Consider the following 24,026-nt stretch of genomic DNA (forward strand, 5'->3'; position numbering starts at 1 on the left):
GCTTCCAAATTCAATGCTTCCTTTAACATTTAGATTCGCTCGACGCTCATCCATTCCACTTAATGCTAAATTCAGGCACATATTTGATGTGCTCTTCACTCATCGTATACCATTTCAATCTCAATTATTTACTTCCGAATGATCGATAGGGAAATTTTATGTCTCAATTATTTACTCACTCATCGTAGCTCACGTGAAATTCCTTCAGGCTGCTAAAGTATGAACTTTGTCATATCTTTCATTTGGCCCCCAGTCTCATTTATCTGCTGACAGAAGTTGACTTGACGATGATATTTACTTAGGTGGTCAAAGTTCACACTCTTCATTGCGCCTTTGTGTTAAATAAACCTCCATTTATTTCATCAACGAAGTAGCAAGTACTTTTTACTAAAATTATTTAATAATCTGAAACATTCTAAATTATTTACTAAATTAAACTCCGGGGCTGATTCGTAGGCAAAGTTCAGTTTTGGCCGTTTGATAAAACAGCCAAAGAGTCAGAACCGTCAATTTGGCGACAGCCGTATGAATTCATTATAAATTAATTGAACATTCATTCATAGCAAAACCGACTTGAGTATTGGGAGGGGTGACATCATTTGATAATCTATAGGTAATAGGATATTAAATTTATATTGAGAAAAAAATGTGTCGAGAAGGATAATAATTGGGATAATATATAATTTAATTTCCTTTATATTTATTTAAGTAAATAGTTTAATGGATTGATAACGTAAGCAATCTAAGTCCACCGTCCACTCCTCCAGGTAAACAAGGCCGTCCTATCTCCTCTTAGGTAAAACATAACTCAGTGCGATTCCGTCTTATAAGAGGAACGCGTCTTTTTCGTTCACAAGGTTAGGGCATCTGGTTAGATCGATGGAGGGGAACAGTTGGAGGCCGACTCAGGGGGAGCCACAGTCCATGCCAGATGGGAGCTCCGGTGACTGGAGGAGTCAACTCCAGCCCGAGGCGCGCGCCAAAGAATCGTGAACAAGATGTATGTGGGATGCCCTAATTTCCCTCTAAATTTTACTCCTTTTGGTGACTGGATCATCGTAATGGGACATTGCTTCGATTCGATCATTGAATTATTCGATAGTTGACTTTGAAATATTTCTTAGGGTCGAATAGGGTGTCTGCGTAGTTTTTTTTTTTTTTTCAATTTCACAGCTACTGTCTTTTCTTGGAAACATATGACGCATAGATTCTTGTAAGCAGGATGTGCAAGTACTTGCATTGAAATAGCTGAAAAGAAACTGGCTGTGAAATACTGATTTAATTCTTATTCTGATAATAGTGATGCTTAATTGTCCAACATTTTAGTCTACATGACATGGGTGATAATAGAATATGTTCCTTTCTGTTAAATATTGCTATTCATATAGTAGATGGCCTAAAACTTTATCTCCACAATTAAGAGATTATATTGTTTATTCGGTCTCTTATATGCATTTACCTCTTAGCTTAACTTTATCAAAGAGTTGACTTCTTGCCAGTATTCCAAAAGTACATGAACTTGATGTCTCTACTGTAGGTCTAGTGTGGTCTCTCGGCAAATTCTGTTACTTGATTGATTTAATATTGTATACATCAATCCTGGTCTGGGAGTTTGAATTTGAGGATTCATGAAATTGCGCTACCATATTCTAAAATAATTCAATCTAGAGAAAGCTAGACACTAATTGGAACCCCATTTGATTATTTTGAAGCATTAACAATTGCACTTGAACTCAGATGTAGACAATTTCTAATTTAAGGAATGCACATTCCTCCTTTTATTTTGACCTTACAGAGGCTAGTTGGAGTCATACTCTACACAATTTATATCATATATGTTTCGATTAACATGTAAAACGATATGGTTCTTACATGTAAATGGGAAATGATAATAACATAATAATTGGATTCAACTAAGATACAATTAAATAAAAATTTTATTTTGTATGATTCCAGAAATAAAAGGGGAAACTCATTAAGAGTTCAATCTAACTAACTAAATCTAAATTTAAACCATTAAGTTATAAAATTAAACCCCATTATATATAGTAATTAAATTGAATTCTTTACAAAGGAGGAAAGAAATGCTGGATTGTATTTTAAAGGTTGAATAGAGTGGAATCTTGAAGTTGCTAATGACAAGGAGGAAAAAAATTATATCATGTGGACACAGAGTAGACGACGCTTGCCAACTGTTGGGACTGAGATTCTATTGAAGAACAAAAAGAGATATATGAGTTTGTTTGTAGGATTAGAATGAGGGATCATAAGATCTTGCAATTTAATTAAAATATTGTAGAATCACATTTGTCATTTATAATTTATCATTTGTGCTTTTCAATCTATAGGATTAGTTTTAAGAATGTCTTAGACACTATCGTTCTAGTATCATGAAGTATAATATAATTATTGATATAGTAGTCATTTTAAAAATGTAATACAATCCTTAATGATCCATTTTTTTATAATAAATAACAACCTATAATTATAGGATTGATGATAATGACAATGATTTTAAATGATTATTTTACGTAAGAGTTTAAAAGAATTAAATATAATTAAAAAAGCTTTCTCAAATGATATGGCAAAAAATTCATATGTAGGAACACTAAGTAGACAAATGAATTGAATGTGAGTTTATACGATTCTGCATAATTTAGATCCTATTTATGATGTGGGTTGTTAAGATTAGAGTGGATCATAAGATCCTAAAGTCTAAATTGCAATCTTGACTACCTTGACTGTAATTATTGTGGACTTGACATTTAATCATCATTGAGAAGTATGATTCACCGTCACATCCATACATAGAATGAGAGGTGAATTGATACTGACTTAGGAGTCATGTTATGTCTCACTCGTCTATCATTTACAACAATTATTTTTCTATGTTGCTTATTTCATTTCAATGTTTAATGGAATGAAACAAACAATAATTTGCACATTATCAAAGGAACATGATCCGGCAGTAAGGACGGGGGACCCCCTTTGTGGGGAGCCAAGGACACGTGAAGGTCAGAAGTCAAAAGGGTCAGCATGAGGTCCATCCGATCGGAGAAGGATCGGGTCAACCGGCCGAACGGATCCGGGCGGAATCAAAGACAACCCGACGGGGAGTCGGGTTTCCGACGCTCATGGTGAACAGGGTCGCCGGGCCGAGCGGGTAGCCCGCTCGGCTGAGGCGTAAAGCATCTGTGCTGTGAAGGAACAGTCAGCACGCGATGGAGTGAAATCTTCCCGGTCGGACCGATACCTACGCTCGGTCGGACCGATGCCTGCCGAGCGGATGACCGCTCGACTCGGGGAAAAAAGAGACAAGGACAAGGGGACATTGGGGAACATCTTCTGACAACAGGCATGTTCGACGACCAAGCCATACACAGAATCCTACGACGGAAGGTTCTGCTGTCCCATCAGAGAGGTGTTCGGACTGTAGCAGTATGGTGTCAGGCATGCTCCTCTAGTAAGCCAATACTAAGGTATGGTAAAGGATACGTGTACGCCTCGGTAGGTGTGCATAAGCCTCCCCACAACTCTATATAAGAGCCCTCAAACTTCGCCGGAGGTATGCGATCTCTCATCTTTGAAGCCACTTCATCGTTTTCCTCTTGCGACTTGGCGTGGTGTCATGGGAACCCCTCGGCTCGACTTCCTTGAGTTCGCCGGAGATTTCAGCGTTCGGATAGGATCAAATTGGCGCCGTCTGTGGGAACGCACCTGCATCCGAGCGGAATAGATGGACGAAGCTGGACGACCTCACACCGTGATGCTCTCCCCAGAGGAGCTCGATGCTCTAATCGAGGCAAGAGCAGCTAAGCTCGTGGAACAACAAAAACAAAAGGCGCAAGCCGAGCGGCTTGAGCAACAAGCGACGTCGGCGTCAGGAGGCCAAGCGGAAGCACCGCCTGGCACGATTCCATTTCACCGGGCCCTATTCCGTACGCCTCCTGAAGTCACACCCGGTAACCTTGATCGAGGATCTTCATCCGAGGCAGGCGCCGAGCGAGACTGAGAAAAGGCAAGGCTCCCGAGCGGACGCTTCCCGGCGGATCATCGGCGGTTTTGAGGCCGTCTGCGGGACCCTCGCCCGAGCATTATGTGCCCCGTGATCGGGAATATAACGGAACCAGAGCCGGACGACCATTTAGGAAAGTTCGACAACACGGCTACACTACATCAATACACGGAGTGAAATGCCGTGTGTTCCTTACCACCCTCTCGGGATCGGTACAACGATGGTAGGGTGCCGGACGGATCCATCACCGACTTTAAAGAGTTCCGCATCGCTTTTATCCATCATTTTGCGAGCAATCGGCGCACGAGGCCGGTGTCGATCTGTTGCCGTGAGCCTAGGGAGTCGCTCCGAGCTTACATCCAACGATTCAACCGGGTGGGCATGGATATTCCAACGGCCACCTCAGAAACAATGATAAATGCGTTCACGCAAGGCCTTGTGGACGGTGACTTCTTCCGTTCACTTATTCGAAAGCCGCCCCGAGACTATGATCATATGTTACACCGGGTCAATGAGTACATTAATGTGGAGGAAGCCCAGGCGACCCGAAGGAAAGAAGCTCCAACTGAGCGGCTAGCCCCTGCCGAGCGGAAGCCGGTCACTAGCCACCAGCCGTCCAGAGGACCGCGAGCCGAAGCAGTCCGCTCTCACCACGCAAGGTCCCACGCCATCCAAGAGGTAGCCGCCGAGCGACTCAAACCAAAAAAGAAGGTATGAACCCCCAAGTTTTGCTCGTTCCACCGGACCGACACGCATAACACACGAGATTGCCGAAGCCTTCCCCTGATTGCCCACCCCGCTCCCCGGAGTGGTAGTCGTCGATCGACATCGCCCGACGGGCGACAACGACACCATGAAGCCGGTCGGCGGATATCCAGAAAGTCTCCCGAGCGGTATCATCCTTAGAGGCACGACGACAATCCCCGAGTATCCAAGGAGCGGCCTAGACCGTCCGCACGGGAGGAAGAAAATAGAAGCAACACGTCCCGGGGCGAAATCAACATCATCTCTGGCGGACCGGCCGGGCGACTCAACGAGGCGAGGAAGGCGGTGTCGGCGGCTCAAGATCCATGCGGTGGTGCGGTCGAAGCGGGTGGCGGACCCTAAATCGCTTGAGGCCGGGGACCTTGAGGGAGTCGAGTCCCGTGGCGCCCTCATCGTCAGCGGTAATAGCTAACTATACTATTCATCGCATTTTCATCGTCTGGCGACTCGTCAACATTATATTTAAAAGGCTTTCGACCATTGCAAATTGATCGGTGAGTTCTTGCCATGTGACCCCCTCTACGGGTTTACAGGCGATGAAGTTATCGGTCGGACGGATCCGGTAGCTATTTATTTGGGAGAAGAGCCGCTCGGAAGAACAAGGACGACTACCTTCATCGTGGTCGACTCTCCCTCAAAGTACAATGTTATTTTGGGCTGTCTCCACCTTCTACCAGAAAATTAAGTTCCCGATTGAAGATAAAGTTGGAGAAGTGCGAGGAGACCAGCTGGCGGCTCGGCGATGCTACGTCGAAATGGTCGGAGCTAATTCCGCGGAAGACTCCACGGATCGAGGTGAACGCAATCGAAAAATCACCCTCTTTGGTTTATGAAGAAAAGAGGAGGTGCAGATCCACCCGATCCGATCGGAGGCCACCACATTCATTGCGGGAGGCAAGCCGGAAAAAGGAGGTGATCAAATGTCATAGAAGCTGCGGCGTCTTCGTTTGGTCGTAGCGTGAGCCAGGAATTTCGCAGTATATCTGACATGAGCTTCACGTCCGGACACTCGGCGATGAAGTAAAGGAAGAGGACTTTAGCGCGAACAAGCGCCATCATCAAGCGGAGGTCGAGAAGCTCCTGGAGGCCGGCTATAGGAGGTCCAGTTCCGGTGGCTCGCAAATGTAGTGCTAGTCTCAAAGGGCAACAAGTGGAGGTTTGCATCGATTTTCGGGATCTCAAAGCGTACCCTAAAGGATTTCTACCCTACTTGGATTGATCAGTGGTGGACTCCGCGGTGGGTGCGGTGATATGCATGTTAGGCGCTATCGGGGCTACCATGAGTGCCTGCTGGCAGGAAGATCGAGAAGGTCGGTTTACGTCACGGTAGGCGACACTTCTTTCTGATGTAATGCCGTTCGGATGAAGAGCGGGAGCAACCTACGGTGACAATGAACAAGGTATTCAAGGAGCGGATCGGACCTTGATTTAGAAGTGTCGTGGATGATATTCTCATCAAGTCTCTCCGTGATCTTTACAGACATGGAGGAGACCTTCGAATCTTGAGGAAGTATGGAGTCAAGTTGAACCCTCAGAAGAAAGGCAGGCGTTTCTTGGGCTATATAGTGACCGGGGGTAGAGGCAAATCCAAGCAAGGTAAAAGCGTTGCAAGATATCGCCCCCAAAGGGAAGTCAGCGCTGACCGGTGGATAACTGCGTTGTCAAGATTCATCTCTAAGGCAGCCGACCCCTTTTTCAAGATCCTACGCAAAGCTACTAAATTTCATTGGGACGAGGAATGTGATCGGACGTTTGAGGAGCTGAAGACATACCTGAACTCCTTGCCCGTGTTAGCCAAGCTAGCTGTAGGTGAGCCGCTCTGTATTTATTTATCTTCAACCGAGCGGGCAGTAGGCTCGGCATTAGTGAGGACGAGCGGTGAAGAACAACCCGTGTACTTCTTGAGTCATATTCTAAAAGATGCTGAATCTCGCTACACTGGGCTCGAGAAGCTGGCTTTTGCTTTGGTCCTCGCCGCTCGGAGACTTCGTCCTTATTTCCTGGCACATACAATCATCGTCCGGACAAATAGCCCATTGGGAAGAGGTGCTGCTGAATCCAGAAGCGTCCGGACGGCTCATCAAATGGACAACGGAGTTGAGTGAATTTGACATTCAGTATCAACCTCGTTCGGCGATAAAGGCGCAGTCCTTAGTAGATTTTGTTACCGAAGTGCAAAATCTTGAACCCGAAGCTATCTGGAAAATATTTGTGGATGGATCGTCCACTCGGCGCGGGAGCCGAATTGGTGTGCTATTACTCTCCCCCCAAGAAGAACGGATGCACCTATCCATCCGGCTGGACTATAAAGCCACAAATAATGAAGCGGAGTATGAGGTCCTCATAGCCGGCTTACAGGCAGCCCGACATGTAGGAGCCGGTCGGGTGACACTCCATTCAGACTCCCAGCTGGCCGCCCAGCAGCTCTCGGGCACTTTTGAGATTAACAACGCTTGGCTCAAGCTCTACGCTGAGGCCTTCGAAAAGCTCAAGGCCCACTTCAGAGAAGTCATTATCCAGAAGATATCCCGAGCAGAGAACCAGACGGCAGATGAGTTAGCCAAGCTCGCAAGTTCAATATCACCGGTCATCATCCAGCAGCCAATTGAGCATGTATCCTTGGTGGCGCACATTGATCGGATGGAGGGCCTCGCATTCCCGAGCGATTGGAGGACAACTATCATAGAGTTTCTGCGCTCGAGTGCGACACCGTCCGATCGGGAGGAAGCCCAGCTATTGAGGAGGAGAGCCGGTCGGTTCACACCCGTTGGAGATCAACTCTACAAGAAAGCTTTCTCCCGCCCACTTTTGAAGTGTGTGAGCTCGGAGGACGCGGAGTACATCCTCCAGGAAGTGCACCAAGGATCGTGCGGAGGACATCCGGGTGGGCGATCGCTGGCTAGGAAGATCCTGCTGACCGGGTACTTCTGGCCAACCTTGCAAGCAGACGCCGCTCGGACCGTCGCGTCATGCCTCTCCTGCCAGAAGTACCACAACGTCTCCCACCGACCGGCGGAGGAGATGAAAGCATTTACAGTGTCCTGTCCGTTCGATCAGTGGGGAATGGATATCGTAGGTCCGTTCCCTATGGCGACCGGTCAGCGGAAGTTTCTTCTAATGACGGTCGACTACTTTTCCAAATGGGTGGAGGCCGAGCCATCGAGATCACCGAAGCGGATGGTAAAGGTTTATCTGGCGTATAATCATCGGTTCGGCATTCCTCGCGGCTCATATATGATAGCAGACGACGGTTAGTGGAAGCGGCTCGAAGAATGGTGCAAAAGTTATGGTATCGAACAACACTTTACTTCGTGGCGTATCCCGAACAACGGCGGTGAAGTAACCGAGAAATCCTTAGAATTCTTGAGCTCGACTTAACCACAGGAGGAAGGTGGGTGGGACGGTGGGCGTCTATGGGCTATCCGCATCGGCCCCAAAGGAGGGCAGGCGTCACGTCATTCCATTTAGTGTACGGCGGCGTTATCCCAATTGAAGTCGGCGAGAGTCCGTCCGGATCCGGAACTATGATGACAATGCCGAAGCGGAGGAAGATGGAGTTGGACTGATCGTGAAGAGCGAGCCAGGCGTCCGTCCGGTGATGGCGTCTGCGGAGAATGAGCGGAACTACAAACACGCGTGATCCCTAGAGCATTCCAGGTCGGCGACCTAGTGTGGAAGAAACTAAAGCCGGTCGGGGACGTTGGCAAGCTGGAGGCTCCTTGGGCGGGCCCCTTCAAAGTCATCGAAAAACTCCGCTTTGGTGCCTATTATCTGGAGGATGAAGACGAACGACAACTGGATCGACCATGGAGCGCAAACCACCTCCAGCCTTACTGGGCGGGGTGAAAGGTGCGCTAATGTAATGTATGCTGTATACTTTCCGTTCGGCTGTATACTTGATATGCAGGAGTAAAAAATCAGAAAATTAGCGCAAGTATAGGGCATCGTCAGCCGAATCGGAAGGCCATCGAGCTTCGACGTTAAATATCGAGAGTCGAATCGGCGACTATAAACCCTCCGACCGGAAGACCGTCGAACTCCGACGTTAAATATCGAGAGTCGAACCGGCGACTATAAACTCTCCAGCCGGAAGACCGTCGAGCTCCGACGTTAAATATCGAGAGTCAAACCGGTGACTATAAAACCTCCGACCGGAAGACCGTCGAGCTCCGACGTTAAATATCGAGAGTCGGACCGGCGACTATAAACCCTCCGGCCGGAAGACCGTCGAGCTCCGACGTTAAATATCGAGAGTCGGACCGGCGACTATAAACCCTCCGGCCGGAAGACCGTCGAGCTCCGACGTTAAATATCGAGAGTCGAACCGGCCATATAAATCGGAAGACCGTCGAGCTCCGACGTTAAATATCGAGAGTCGAACCGGCGACTATAAACCCTCCGGTCGGAAGACCGTCGAGCTCCGACGTTAAATATCGAGAGTCGGACCGGCGACTATAAACCCTCCGACCGGAAGTAATGCTGTTTAGCGGTAATTCCAGTTAAAGCTATGCATGTATTCAACTAAGCGGGTCCGGTTGACCAAGTGTGCAAGCGGGCGGGTTACCAAGAGTACCCTGTAAACAGGGTGAACAGGGTCGCCGGGCCGAGCGGGTAGCCCGCTCGGCCGAAGCGTAAAGCATCAATGCTGTGAAGGAACAGTCTCAGCCGAGCACGCGATGGAGTGAAATCTTCCCGGTCGGACCGATACCTACGCCCGGTCGGACCAGAGACAAGGACAAGGGGACATTGGGGAACATCTTCTGACAACAGGCATGTTCGACGACCAAGCCATACACAGAATCCTACGACGGAAGGTTCTGCTGTCCCATCAGAGAGGTGCTCGGACTGTAGCAGTATGGTGTCAGACATGCTTCTCTGGTAAGCCCATACTAAGGTATGGTAAAGGACACGTGTACGCCTCGGTAGGTGTGCATAAGCCTCCCCACAGCTCTATATAAGAGCCCTCAAACTTCGTCGGAGGTACGCGATCTCTCATCTTTGGAGTCACTTCATCGTTTTCCTCTTGCCTGACTTGAGCGTCGGAGGGTCGTCGCCGGGAACCCCCTCCCGGCTCGACTTCCTTGTAGGTTCGCCGGAGATTTGTGCAACTGGTCGGAGATAGGGGAGAGCGCCACGTCCCCAGCATTCGTCGACTCAGCGTTCGGACAGGATCAGAACATATGGACCAATATATTTTTGTTATAAATCAAGTTTCTCCTTAACTGTTCTGAATAAAATAGAACTATTTTGTAATTTAAACTTTGCAATTCACAATTTGATATGGTTTATAATTCAGAAATTCACCAAAATGATTTACGATATGAACCTAAATTTGACGAACTTGTTAGCGGCATCTTTCATGCTTCTTGTTCTCTATGCTTTTTTTTACCCCTTTCCCTGATGAACTATACTAAATTACTAATGTTATATAATTTATATGTGCTTTTTCTTAAGTTATACAACTGCCTTCATCAGTTTTCAGTACAATTTATTTATTAATTAAAATTAAAGTGCTATTTTCTTTTAATAAACTGAACCTGCAATATGGTAGCCTTTTACATTTGGTTCTTTCTTCAATCATTATCTCTTAGACTTTCAATTTCTAAACATGGTTTGTTCATTTTATGTGCATTTTGGACCATATCTTTGTACTCTTCTCCACCTATCAAGTATCTACTATTCTATTGGTCCTTAAATCTTTGTGCCCATAATTTTTGTAATGTAATACTTGAATAATTTATATTTTAGAATGTTGACGTTGAAGCGTCATTTGCCAATCTCTGCGCCTGAAGGTCTAAATGAACTTCAGAAAATTGCTTTTCGGTTTGAGGATAAGATATATACTGCAGCTGCAAATCAGGTAGATCCTGTTATCTTGTTCATTTACTCATCTGTCGTGGCCTGGCTTGTTTTTGCATGCTTTTACTCTGCTAGGTTAATGCTTAACTTTTGCTTTAATGTTATTTCATTTCTTATAAAAATGAACACTATTCTTATGAAAATTTTCAGTATCAACAAAGTGAAATGTAATAATGTAGCTGATACGGTGATGAAGATGGACCCCTCAAAATTAGGTCAAAGCAGTGGAGACCAGATGACGTGGAGGTCAAGGTCAAACGGTCAAAATTGCAGGGCTAGGCGGAGTGCGGATCAGACAAAGTTGGCTGAGCGGACCTGCGTAGCTAGTCGGATGTAAAACCTTGACTAGACCATCGAATGGTAGCCCTTCGCAACTTGCAGCTGAGGTTACGAGCCGGGTACTAAGTTATCCGGACCACCGTCCTGACCGATCGGACCTCATGTCTGATTGGACGCAACACACCTATATGACAACAGTAAGGCCAAGTGAAGGACAGACCGATAGCTCCATTCAGTACGGTCGAGCGGTATCTAGTCGGCTTATAGCGGGACCCACATATCTCACCGTACTTTTGGGAAGTTTATGCTGTCGGTAACAGAGAATGTCCAGCAAACAAATAGTATTTTAGAAACTTCTAGCCTTTCACATCATAGATTTACGTGCTCACTTAAGGAATGATATCAGAGACACTTTTTTGACTTGTCTTTTCTTAGGACGCTTTGGAAAACGTGCATATGCTTTGGGATTCGTGCATAAACGCTGCAGTGACACTATAAAAGGGGACTTCATCTACAGGCAGAGGTATGCGATATTTTACTATTCTACATGCTTTAGGCCACTGCCCATTTCTATTATTCTTCTCCACCGAGCCAAGGATTGACTTGAGCGTCGGAGGGTCAACGCTGAAACCCCTTCCAGATCCGACACTAACGCTCCTGGTTTTACAAGACAGTGAAGAATCTTCATCTAGTCAACCGCAAAGCCATGCGTTCCCAGCCTACCCGTCTTTTTCGCTTTCGGACAGGATCATATTTGGCGTCGTCTGTGAAAACTTCACCAACATTCAAATCGTGAAGATGGAAGATGCCGGACGACTTATCACTGTGACGTTAATCCAAGAAGAGTTGGAGATGCTAATCAATGCCCGAGCCGCAAAGATGGTGTAGCAATAATAGGAGATGACAATCGACTGCCGAGCGCTAAACGATCTAGCTGTATCGGCAGACAGGTAAACGAGTTGACCAAAGTGCGTGAACCAGCAAGCGCCAAATGCGCCGATTCCGTACCACAGGGCAGTATTCTGCACTCCCAAGGAAGAGCACGACCGAGCGGAAAGGACGAAAGGATCATCTTCCTAGAATGTGCCCGTCCAGGATGCGTGGAAAGGCAAAGCACCTCGATTCGATAACTCTTCCGAGCGGATCAACAGACAGTTCTCCCAAGAGATTCTCGACGATCAACTGTCGTCACACTATAGACCTTTGATGATCGGAGAGTATACAGGGTCAATAGATCCAGAGGACCATCTAATCAAATTCAACAACATGACCATGCTTTACCAGTACACTCATGGGGTCAAGTGTCGAGTATTTCTCACCACGCTCTCCGGATTTGCGTAGAAGTGGTTCAAACGCTTGTCGATCGGCTCCATCTGCAGCTTCAAAAACTTCTGAACGACGTTCCTTCAGCATTTTGCTAGTAGTCGCCGCTACCAAAAGACGAATGTGTACCTGCTCACAACCAAACACGGCCCAAGGAAGCGTTACGACCTACATTAAGAGATTCAATCAAGTGGTCATGGACGTCCCATCAGCTACCTAGGAAATCTTAGTAAGTTCCTTTTCCCAAGGACTTACAGATAACAACTTCTTTCGTTCACTTATCAGGAAGCTTCCGAGAGACTTTGATTGTCTGCTTGGATGAGCCACGAGGTACATCAATGTTGAAGAGACCTAGTCAGCTCAGAAAAAAGAAGTGATTCTCGAGCCGACATCTATCCCAAAGCACCGAGTGGCCCACACCCATTAACCACCAAAAGGGTCTCGAGCGGCCGTATCGCAACAACATTAGGAGCGTTGAGGCCATGTAGTCTAGCATGTGGAGGTCGAGCGGGTAAAATTTACTGAGCCTCGACCGTGAACCCCGCTCTTTTGTTCTTATCAATGTTGTCATCGTTCGACAACTCATAGTACAAAGGACTGTTACCATCTCAACCCAAAGCCATGCCAACCGACTCCCAAGCACTCCGCCGTCGATCGCTATCTCTGGAACGTCGCCCTTATCGTCGATCGGGAAGACAACATGATGAAGGCCATGCGCCAGCCAAGCAGCACCGACCACAGCCTCAATATAGAGATAATCAGAGGCCCACTCGGGTGTCTGTCGAGCGGCCATGCCCATCATCCCAAGAGGAAGAGAATCACGGTAATGTCGCCTGGTGCGACATTGACATGATTGCGGGAGGCCCTACCGATGGTGATTCCAACTGCGCTCGGAAGTCACACGCCAAGCGATTGGAAATCCATGTAGTTGGGTGTAGCAAAGAGAAGGTATAAGGGTCAAAAATCAATTTTGGTTCCCGAGATTTGGAGGGGGTAGAAGTCCCTCACGATGACGCCTTGATCATTAAAGCGGTAATTGCTAGCTATAACATTTATCACACTTTTATCGACACAGGTGGTTCGGTGTATTATATTCAAGGTGTTTGATCAGCTGCAGATTGATCGGAGCGAATTGCAGCCCATGACAACGCCACGTTTATATAACTTCACTGTAATGAGGTATTGCCGATCGGCCAAGTTTAGTTGGCCATATCACTCGGGGAAGAGCTACTCATGTAGACAAGGACGACAAATTTCATTGTGGACGCTCCGTCGCTTATAATGTTATATTGGGTTAACCGGCACTGAACGAGTTTCGAGCGGTCGTCTCCATATTCTCCTAAAAGATCAAATTTTCTGTGGATAACTCTGTCGGAGAAGTTAAAGGCGACCAGCTCGTAGCTCGTCGATGCTATGTGGAGACGGTGAAGATCGAGTCGCGAGCCGCTCAGAAGGCCCAACGGCTGGAGGCCAATGCAATTCTGAAGGAACCTCCTATGTTGGTCTATGAAAAAAAATAGGAGATTCAAGCGCATCCCAGCCGATCGGAGGCCACTACCTTTATCGCGGTCTTGAGCACAGAAAAAAGGCTAAACCGGTTGGCCGTCTAAGGCAAAATCTTGATGTGTTCACGTGGGCAACTCATGAACTCCAGATATCTCGCCAATAATAGCGTAGCTTGGGCTACACGTCCGACCAGACGCTTGGCCAGTGAAGCAGAAGAGAAGAGATTAAGCGCGGAACAGAATTAGATTATCCGAACGGAGGTGGAGAAGTTGCTGGATGCCGGGCACATCCACAAGTACAGTTCCCGAGTTGGCTCGCCAATGTGGTGCTGGTCTCCAAGCTGAGTAACAAGTGGTAGGTCTACATCGACTTCAGAGATCTAAACAAGCATGCCTGAAGGACTGCTACCCCTTGTCGCGCATTGATCAGATGGTTGACTCCACGGTGGGCTGCGAGTTGATATGCAGGCTAGACGCATATCAAGGCTACCATCAGGTTCCGCTCGCCAAGGAAGATCAAGAAAATGCCAACTTCATCACGACAAACGGAACCTTCTGCTATAACGTCATGTCGTTCGGGCTGAAGAATGCCAAGGCCACCTACCAAATATTGATGAACAATGTGTTCCGACGACAGATCGACAGAAATATAGAGGTATACGTCGATGGTATATTAATAAAATCTCTTCATGCTGTCGACCTGTGTGCAAATATAGAAGAGACATGCCAGACCTTGAGGAAATACAGAGTCAAACTCTATCCAGCAAGTGCTTGTTCGGAGCAAGGAGCGGACGCTTCCTTGGTTACATCGTAATCGAGCGGGGAATTAAAGTAAATCCGAGCAAGGTGAGGGCACTCTAGGACATCCCCCCTCCACGTAATCTGAGGGAAGCTCAGCGCCTGACCGGACGGATTACAGCCTTGTCAAGATTCATCTCCTAATCGTCTGTTCGGAGTCAACCATTCTTCAAAATTCTACGTTGAGCTATCAAGTTTCAATGGGACGCTGAATGCGACAAGGCCCTGTTGGAACTCAAGAATTATTTATCTTCTTTACCTGTACTTGCGAAGCCCATCGTTGGCGTGTCGTTCTGGATATACTTGTCTTCCACAGAGCGAGTGGTCGGATCGGCCTTGGTGCAATAGAATGGTAGTGAACAACGACCGATGTACTTCTTGAGCCATTTATTGAAAGATGTCGTTTGGAGAAGCTACCCTATAGGCTGGTACTGGCTGCTCGGAGGGTACACCCTTATTTTCTTTTGCATCTTATAATTGTATTAACTAACAACACACCAACGAGGTTCCTTAACCTCGAGGCATCCAGACGACTAATCAAATGGACTGAGCGAATTTGATATACAGTATCAACCCAGATCGGTGATCAAGGCGCAAGCCTTAGCCGATTTGTTAATGGAATACAGAATTCCGAGCCAGAGGCAACATGGAAAGTATATGTGGACGAGTCATCCACTCGGCAAGGCAGTGGAGTGGGAATACTTCTAATATCTCTACGAGAAGATAGGATGCAACTGTCCGTTCGGCTAGACTACCGGGTTACAAACAATGAGGCAGAGTACGAAGCCCTGATCGTCGGTCTGCAAGCAGCCAGACATGTGGGAGCCACACGGGTTCTTATCTACTCGGATTCCCAATTGGCCGCCCTACAACCTTCAAGTACTTTCGGAATAAATAATGTCTGGTTGAAATTATATTCTGAGGCTTTCGAAAAGTTAAAGGCAAGATTCCAAGAGGTAATCGTGCAAAAGATCCCCCGGATGAACAACTAGTATGCAGACGAGCTGGCTAAACTAACAAGTTCTTTAAACCCCGTAGTGTTGGATAAGCCAATCGAGCAGGTGATACTCGTAGCTCATATCAAGAGAGTGGCTGAAATAGGAGCACCGAGTGATTGAAGGACACCTTTGATTGAGTTCCTTCGATCGGGCAACGCGTCAGCCAACCGGGAGCAAACTCGGCTGATAAAAAAAGAGTCGGACGGTTCACATTAATAGGAGATCACTTATATAAGAGAGCTTTCTTGAAGCCATTGCTCAAATACATCGGATTGGAAGATATTCAATGCATCTTGCAAGACGTATACCAAGGCTCTTGTGGCAGGCGGTCGATCATTGGCACGGAAGATCTTATTGGCTGGATATTTCTAGCTTACCTTGCAAGCTGATGCCTCTTAGACAGTAGCAACTTGCCTGTCGTGTCAGAAACACTAGAACATTCCACACCGACCTACCGAAGAGTTGAAAGCATCCATTGTCTCTTTCTCGTTCAACCAGTGGGGCTTGAATATCGTTGGACCTTTTTCCATAGCGACCGATAGGGGAAATTCTTTCTCGTAGCGGTGGACTACTTTTCTAAGTGGGTGGAGGCCGAATCGCTCACTAAGATAACTGAACAGATGATTATCAAATTCTTATGGCAATTGGTTCAGCGTTCCTCACAAGCTTGTCTCTGACAACGGAAAGCAATTTCAAGGACGGAGGCTTAAAGAATCGTGTGCCGGCTATGGTATTATGCTGGCCTTCACTTTGGTAGCCTATCCCTAAAGGAATGGCCAGGCGGAGATCACCAACATAGAAATCCTTAAAGGACTCAGAACTCGGCTCGACCACCTCGGAGGAAGTTGGGTCGATGAGCTTCCAAGTGTACTGTGGGCGTACCGTACCATTCATTGAGAAGCCACCGGCATAACTCCATTTCATTTGGTGTATGTAGGAGAAGTAATGTTGCAGGTCGAAATAGGCGTGGAGTCAGATCGGAGGCAACTATATGATGAAGAAAATTCTGAACGACGTCTCATGGAGCTGGACTTAACAGAAAAAATCAGAGATAAAGCAATCGCTTGGCTGATGGCGTACCTGCAGAGAATAAAGCAAAGTTACAACAGAAGGGTTATTCTGAGATCATTTCAGGTCGGCGATCTGATAAGGAAAAGAGTCAAGCTAGTCGGTGACGTTAGTAAGTTGGAGGCCCCATGAGGTGGACCGTATAAAGTTACAGCAGCTCAGCTTAAGATCTTACTATCTACAAGATGAAAATTGGAGGAATCTAGATTGGCCTTGGAATGCAAACCATTTACAGCCCTATCGGCCCGGGTAGTAAGTTTCTAATTGAATTCATGTAAATTGTAAGAATATCTATTATATGAATGCAAGAAGACATAAATGAAAAATTACTAAGTGTTCCAGACTTTCACGTCATTCGGTCAAGTTATAAGCGAGCAAAGCCTTCACCCCATGTGTCAAAGACTCACGCCAATCGGTCGAGTTATAAGTGAGCATGTTGTCACACCTCTAAATTCTCGTGTTGTTCGACCGAGTTATAAGTGAGCAAAATCCTTGTACTAAGTGTTAAAGACTCTCGTGCCGTTCGGCCAAGTTATAAGTAAGCATGCTCTCACGCCTCCAGACTCGTGCCATTCGACCTAGTTATAAGTGAGCAAAGCCCTCGTGCTAAGCATCAAAGACGCGCCGTTCGACCGAGTTATAAGTGAGCATGCTCTCGCGCCTCCAGACTTATACCATTCGGTCGAGTTATAAGCGAGCAAAGCTCTCGCGCCAAGTGTCAAAGACTCACGTCGTTCGGCAGAGTTATAAGTGAGCATGCTCTCGCGCCTCCAGACTCGTGCCATTCAGCCAAGTTATAAGCCAGCAAAGCCCTTGTGCCAAGTGTCAAAGACTCTCACGCATTCAGTCGAGTTATCACTGAGCATGCTCTCTCGCCTTCAGGCTCTTGCGTCGTTTAGCCGAATTATAAGCAAGCAAAGTCCTCACGTAAAGTGTCAAAGTCTCTCGCGTCGTTCGGTCGAGTTATAAGTGAGCATGCTCTCATGCCTCCAGACTCTCGTGTCGTTCGGTTGAGTTATAAGCGAGCAAAGCCCTCACACCAATTGTCAAAGACTTTTACGTCGTTCGGCCGAGTTATAAGTGAGTATGCTCTCACACCTTTAAAATCTCATGTCATTCGGCCAAGTTATAAGTAAGCAAAGTCCTCACGCTAAGTGTCAAAGACTCACGCCGTTCGATCGAGTTATAAGCAAGCAAAGTCCTCGCTCTAAGTGTCAAAGACGCTCGCGCCGTTCGGCCGAGTTATAAGTGAGCATGCTCTCACGTCTTTATATTCTCGTGTTGTTCAGCCGAGTTATAAGCGCGTAAAGCTCTCGAGTCAAGTGTCAAAAACTCTCCTGTCATTCGACCGAGTTATAAGTGAGCATGCTCTTGCGCCGTCAAACTCTCCTGTCGTTCGACCGAGTTATAAACGAGCAAAGCCCTCGTGCCAAGTGTTAAAACTCTCGCGTCTTTCAGCCGAGTTATAAATGAGCATGCTCTCACGCCTCTAAACTCTCATGCCGTTCGGCCAAGTTATAAGCGAGCAAATACCTCGCCAAGTGTCAAAGAGTCTCGCATCGTTTGACCGAGTTATAAGTGAGCTGAGCTCTCACGCTAAGTGAATTGGAAAAGCTAAGATACTAAAAGTAAGCTATAAGTTAGCAGATCTACATAGCGAGAACTTTAAAGTGCAGACGGGCGCGCATTGAAACGAACTTAGAAAATTTTTACAGATAGTACTTGGGTGGTACAAAAAGTTATTAACAAACCTATGAGAAAAACTACGCCAGATCGATAATTATATCATCGGGGAGCATGTCTATAATCTTCTCCGTCTTGATGAACGATGCCTGGACCTCTGTAGAAAGATGGCCGCCCTCCTTCAATTGCTTAAGGGTGCCTTCAATGCCATGGCCAAAGAGCTGGAGGGTTCGATCGGTCAACATTTGGTTGAAATCCTGGGAGCAAAGGTACTCCACCCTAAAGGTTTCCAATTGATCGGGCTCTCTCTCCTTGTACTTAGCAAATTCAGTCTTCAAGGAGCGCAGCTCGCCGTCTTTTGCATCGGTTGTCCTTTTCTGCTCGTCGATCTGGAGTTCGTGAACCGGCTGTTCGACCGTACGACTGACCGACTCTGTGACCAAGGTGGCTTCAGTTTCCTTAAGTTTTTTGGCCAAGATCCTGGCCTCTTTGTTCTTCTATGATTTTTGTTTTTTCACTATCAGCGCCCGCTTGGACCCTAAGAGTTGCTTGAATGTTGTGTCCAAGTCTTTCTTCAGTTGGGTCACTTCAACTATTAATTTCTCGAGCGGAGCTTGTGAAGTGCTTGTTTGCCTAGCTGGACCTTGTAACTGCTTGATTTCGTGCTCCAAGTAGGCCAGTCTCTGGCAAAGTGCCAGGCCTTCCACTCAGAACTGTCAGGATAAAAAAAAATAATTCCCCGGTGGATTTTTTTCTAAAGTTGTCAACAAGCTCCCTTAGTGGAATTGTAACCGCTCTAGTCTTGACATCTGCCCAAGTCCGGGCTAAAGGCCCTTGTATTTTGATCTAGTGTTCGGGGGAGCGCGGTTTGACGTCGTCTGGATGGCGCTAGACGTCAGTTGGTAATTTGATGATGGCCGTAATATGCTTACGGCTACTCGATCCGAGGGCTTTGAGGTAGCTTTGCCCTTGGACTTGGACACTGGGGTGGAACGGATGATGGATGTTGGGGTTGCTGGTGAGCCGATGGGGGCATCAGGTAGGATATTGGCTGTGCTATGGTCGCCTCGGCCGGTAGCTTGGACAGAGGAGTCCGATCGGATGATGGGGGAGTTGGTAGACCGGCCGCCTTCTCAGGGACAACATATGAAGAACTCTCGCCTCGCTCCGATGGAGGTTGCAGAGCGGATGTGGCAGCGAAATTCTGTGGTACAGAGCTCTCTGAGCTAGAAGAAGCCTTCGTCCGGGGCTTTTTGTGACGGTGCTGGATTAACAGTTCACCAGATGTAGCAGATTCCGAAGGAATTGCTATGGACACCATGGAGAGGCGCTCGTGTGGTAGCTCGCCTGTGTGAGCTGCGGCGTCACTGGCTCCCGCCCGGCTCACTTTTGCTTCGTCGGTTTGCTCTTCGCACTGCCCGACCGGCAAGCGCCCGCGACTCTCCAACTCTGTTGCCCTCCTAGCATTGATTTCTGTGTCGTTTACTCTGCTAGAGCCGTTGAGCAGCATCCTGAACATGACTTGGGCTGCAAAAAAGAAAAAAAAATTAGTTCGATAAAAAAATGACAAAAGGAGAAATGACTTACCTAGATAGTCGGGCAATCGGGCTCGATCAGACTCGGCTCGAACATATATCGGACCGGCCAGTTGCGTGGCTGCTTGGAGGTAGGTCGGCTCCCATCGGCGTTTTCCCAGCCTAGGGGAGTTTGGTAGGTCCTTTTACCAGCCTGTGGGAAAAGCAGGCCGGTCGGGAAGTCGGATATAGAAGTAGTGAGACTTCTAACCCTTATTGGACGTGGACATCTTTTCAAAATAGACCGCGCTTACTTGGGCTTTAAAAAGGAAGGTGCCCGACTGGGACAATTTTGGGTAATAAAAATAGTGTAAAATGCGGGGTAAAAGAAGAATTCCGTACACGGAATAGTATCACAACCCCGCACAGTAACCTTAATAAATTAGGTACTAACTGTGATAATGAAATGTGAAAATGTCTAAGCAGTTAGAAAAGAAAAGATGAATAGGAAATCATAGGCCAACATATAATTGGTCTTTAAAGAAAGGAAATCGTCCGAAGGTGTGTGGGGATGGTCACATGCAGAAGGGATAGGGATTTTGTGATCGTCAGGAATGTGGTAGGTCATTTTCATTTGGTCCACCTCGCCATCGTTGATGTCCGACTCGGTGGAGGTATACCATAGTCGGGAACAGTTGGGGTGAAGAAAGAGAGCGCGCTATGGCAAAGAGGATGAGATTCGAAGATCGAGAGGAGAAAAAAGAGCAGACTTATTGAAAGAAAATCGTTGGCGAGAAACAGAAAGCAGAGATCAAGGCGGCGGACAAAGAAGATGAATGCGATACTTGAAAAGAAGAAGTAAAGGCTTTAAAAGCCCGGTCGAAGGTTATCCAGAGCAGCCTGATAATGGGCTTGGGAAAACGAGGCTTAATCTGGGTCGTCGAATTCAAAAAGGCAGTTGTCACGTCAGATTCTAATAGTTGCCAATCACATCACATGTTTGGTGGTAGGAAAAAGCGACAAGTAATATCCAATTACATGTGACATTAATGAGGAATGGAAATTAGCGACAGGTGTATGATTAAAAGGCATGCTCGACATGTTTTACATTAATTACAAGAGATTTGAGCGATTCTCGAGAAATCGGGATGACGTCGGCAACAATTAAAAGGCACTAGTATGGGTGTCCGTTTGGGAAAGAGATCAAAAAAGGTCAACAAGCGGCTAAGTGTCATCCCCGTCAAGGCCATGTGGCATCAACCTCGGAGTCCCCCGTTCGGGAAAGAGATCAGAAAAGGGCCAACAAGCGGCTAAGTGTCGTCCCCGTCGGGTCCACATCAACCTCGGAGTCCCTCGATCGAGAAAGAGTTCAGAAAAATGCCAACAAGCAGCTAAGTGTTGCCCGTGTCGGGTCCGAGCGGCATCAACCTCGCAGTCTCCCGATCGGGAAGAGATCAACTTTTGGAATTACCGTAAGAGCAACGATTGTGCAAGCCGAGCGGTGACCCTAAACCCTAGAACGCCCGGTCAGGAAGGAGAGTTGCAAAAAAAAAATACTAATTGTTCAGTCGGTCGGACTTGTAGCCTTCTTCGACTAGATTTGAGGAGAAGACTTGTGATCGGGTGATGAAAATGGACCCCTCAAAAGTAGGTCAAAGCAGTAGAGACCGGTTGACGTAGAGGTCAAGGTCAAAGTTGTAGGGTCTGGCAAAGTGCGGATCAGGCAAAGTTGGCCAAGTGGATCAACGTAGCCGGTCAGACGTAAAAGCCCAACTGGACCATCCGAACGGCAGCCCTTCGCAACCTGCAGCTGAGGTTATGAGTCGGGTGCTAAGTTACCCGGACCACCGTCTTGGCTGATTGGACCTCATGTCCGATTGGACACAACACCTCTGCAACAACAGTAATGCCAAGTGAAGAACAGGCCGATAGTTCCATTCAGTACGGTCGAGCGACATCCGGTCGACTCATAGTGGGACCCATATACATATCTTACAATACTTTTTTGGAAGTTTATGTCGTCGGCAACAGAGAATGCCCAGCAAGCAAATAGTACTTTAGAAGCTTCTAGCATGTCACATCAGAGATTTGTGTGCCCGCTTAAAGAAAGATGTCTGAACACTGGACAGAGATTTGTGTGCTCGCTTAAGGAAAGATGTCTGAACACTTTGACAGAGATTTGTGTGCTCGCTTAAGGAAAGATGTCTGGACACTTTTTGACTTGTCTTTTCCTAGGACATTTTGGGAAATATGTATATGCTTTGGGATGCGTGCACAAATGCTGGAGTGACACCATAAAAGGGGGGCTCCATCCGCAGGCGGAGGTATGCGATATTTTGCTATTTTACTTGCTCTAGGCCACTGTTTATTTCTATTATTCTTCTCCACTGAGCCGAGGACTAACTTGAGCGTTAGAGGGTCAACGTCGAGAACCCTTTCCCGGCCCAGCACTAACGCTCCTGGTTTTGCAGGATAGCGAGGAGTCTTTAACTATTTAATCGCAAAGCCACTTTCCCAGTCTACCGTCTTCTCTGCTTTTGAATAGGATCAGTAGCTTTCTTTATAACCTTTCATTAGTAATTGTTTTTGTCTTCTTTTTCTTTGTGTCCTCAAATAACTGAATATGAGGTTTGTGCCCTCAAATAACTGAATATGCTCTATCTTAGAAATTTATCCTTCATAAAGAACTTCACAGCGCTCACAACCACAACCTGTAGGCTTGATGATCAAATTGTACTGGTGTTAGTTTACTGCAGATTTGTTGTCTAGATCCTTTTGGATGATTACTTAGGTTTCTAAACTATTAGTTATTCTTTAAGTATGCGATTTCCAAGAGGGAGAATCAGTAGTCTATGCTTTCTTTTTCTTGCCTAATTTTTTGTTAATATTCTGATGTATTTCTCTAACATTACAATATCTCAGTCTGATTATTTGAGAAAAATTTCTGTAAAATTGCTGTCAATGGAGAGCAAGTCTCAACATCCTGAAGGACCTGGACAAATCAACCCATCCATTAACCAGAATCCTGCAGATCCAGGTATGAGAAATTTTCACTTTCATCCAAGACTGATGTCCATGTGGATGTGAATAATTTTTGATGGAAATCATAGATCATATTTGTTTCTATTTCTACAAATTCAAATTTTAAAATTGAAATTGATTTCCTTTTTTGCATTAGGATATCATTAATGTTTTATTTACCTGATATGGTACAGAAGGCTATTATGGCTAGATCTCAATGCTTTGGTGTTCTAGATTATGTGTAGAATTTGTAACCTGATAGTGGATCATTTAAGGCTTCTGAGTTTTCCTTTATTTTCATATTATTGGATTGGCGAAGGGAACCTTTGCCTGATTTAATCCATTGTGATGGAAATGCTTAGTCTACTCGACTAAACAGGACCTGATCCGAATAAACTTTCACACAGTTGCAACCATATGTACTGAATGACACCTATTGAAACTGCTTGGCAGTGATTTATGCTACTTCCCGGAACACCCTAACAGTCCTGGCACTGAACTACTTACTCAGTAGGGACACTTAGCTGGAACATCCCTGCTATTAGGATAGATAATTAGGACACTCATCATTACAATGAATTGACATTCTGGTGATTCGCTTATAACAATTCTGATTTGTACTGTGTTGTTGACTTCTGTACGGTTTTTAGATAGTGGGCTCTTCTGTGCATGTACCTAGATATTAACCTTAGTGGTCTGGCGAGTGCAATTGTTGGTTAGTTGCTGACCTTGGGCATCTCTCATTTTTACAGCAACACTGGATTCAATAGCACCAACAGGACATGTTGCAGTTGCTGATTTGCAGGAGGGGATCTACCAACAGGTTTGTAACAAATGCAATTTCACTTTTTTCTTCTGTTGCCATCCTTTTGCTCTTTAACTTATCCATTATCATTGAGTTCATTTGTTATAGTTTGCTTATTTAAAGTTGAAGTTGTCTACTTAGTTCTATTTTTATTTTCTTTTTTCTTTTCATTTTATTTTCAAAACGATTTGATTGTCAAATTTTAAGAGAAAAGTCATTGGCATAGCCAAGTTTATGCACCTGGAAGTTGCAAAATAGTTGTGGTATCTTTATTAATCAAGCTATATGGAGCATGGATGATTCAAAATGATCCATGACCTTGTGCTCCTGGAAATACATTGTTAGGTAGTTTAAATTAGTCTTTCTCAAAATTTGTACTTACTCTCATACTAT

At 46.1% G+C, this 24,026-nt stretch overlaps 2 protein-coding genes across 5 annotated transcripts in view; one reads left to right on the forward strand and one right to left on the reverse strand.

Moving 5' to 3' along the window:
• LOC122037286 overlaps positions 1 to 24,026 on the reverse strand; it is a 113,005-nt gene that overhangs the window by 19,068 nt on the left and 69,911 nt on the right. The window lies entirely within an intron of this gene.
• LOC122037322 (mediator of RNA polymerase II transcription subunit 15a-like) overlaps positions 786 to 24,026 on the forward strand; it is a 28,702-nt gene continuing 5,461 nt past the window's right edge. Inside the window, exons 1-4 of one of the 3 annotated variants that reach the window (XM_042596764.1) lie at positions 786 to 1,000; positions 10,529 to 10,640; positions 22,730 to 22,844; positions 23,581 to 23,651. In XM_042596764.1, the coding sequence (XP_042452698.1) occupies positions 10,530 to 10,640; positions 22,730 to 22,844; positions 23,581 to 23,651 (297 nt within the window). In that variant the 5' untranslated portion in view covers positions 786 to 1,000; position 10,529. The remainder of the gene's footprint in view (positions 1,001 to 10,528; positions 10,641 to 22,729; positions 22,845 to 23,580; positions 23,652 to 24,026) is intronic. The other 2 variants (XM_042596757.1, XM_042596772.1) reach the window with 2 other exon arrangements.

The sequence above is a fragment of the Zingiber officinale genome, chromosome 1A (assembly GCF_018446385.1).
Source record: "Zingiber officinale cultivar Zhangliang chromosome 1A, Zo_v1.1, whole genome shotgun sequence".
Lineage (NCBI taxonomy): Eukaryota > Viridiplantae > Streptophyta > Magnoliopsida > Zingiberales > Zingiberaceae > Zingiber > Zingiber officinale.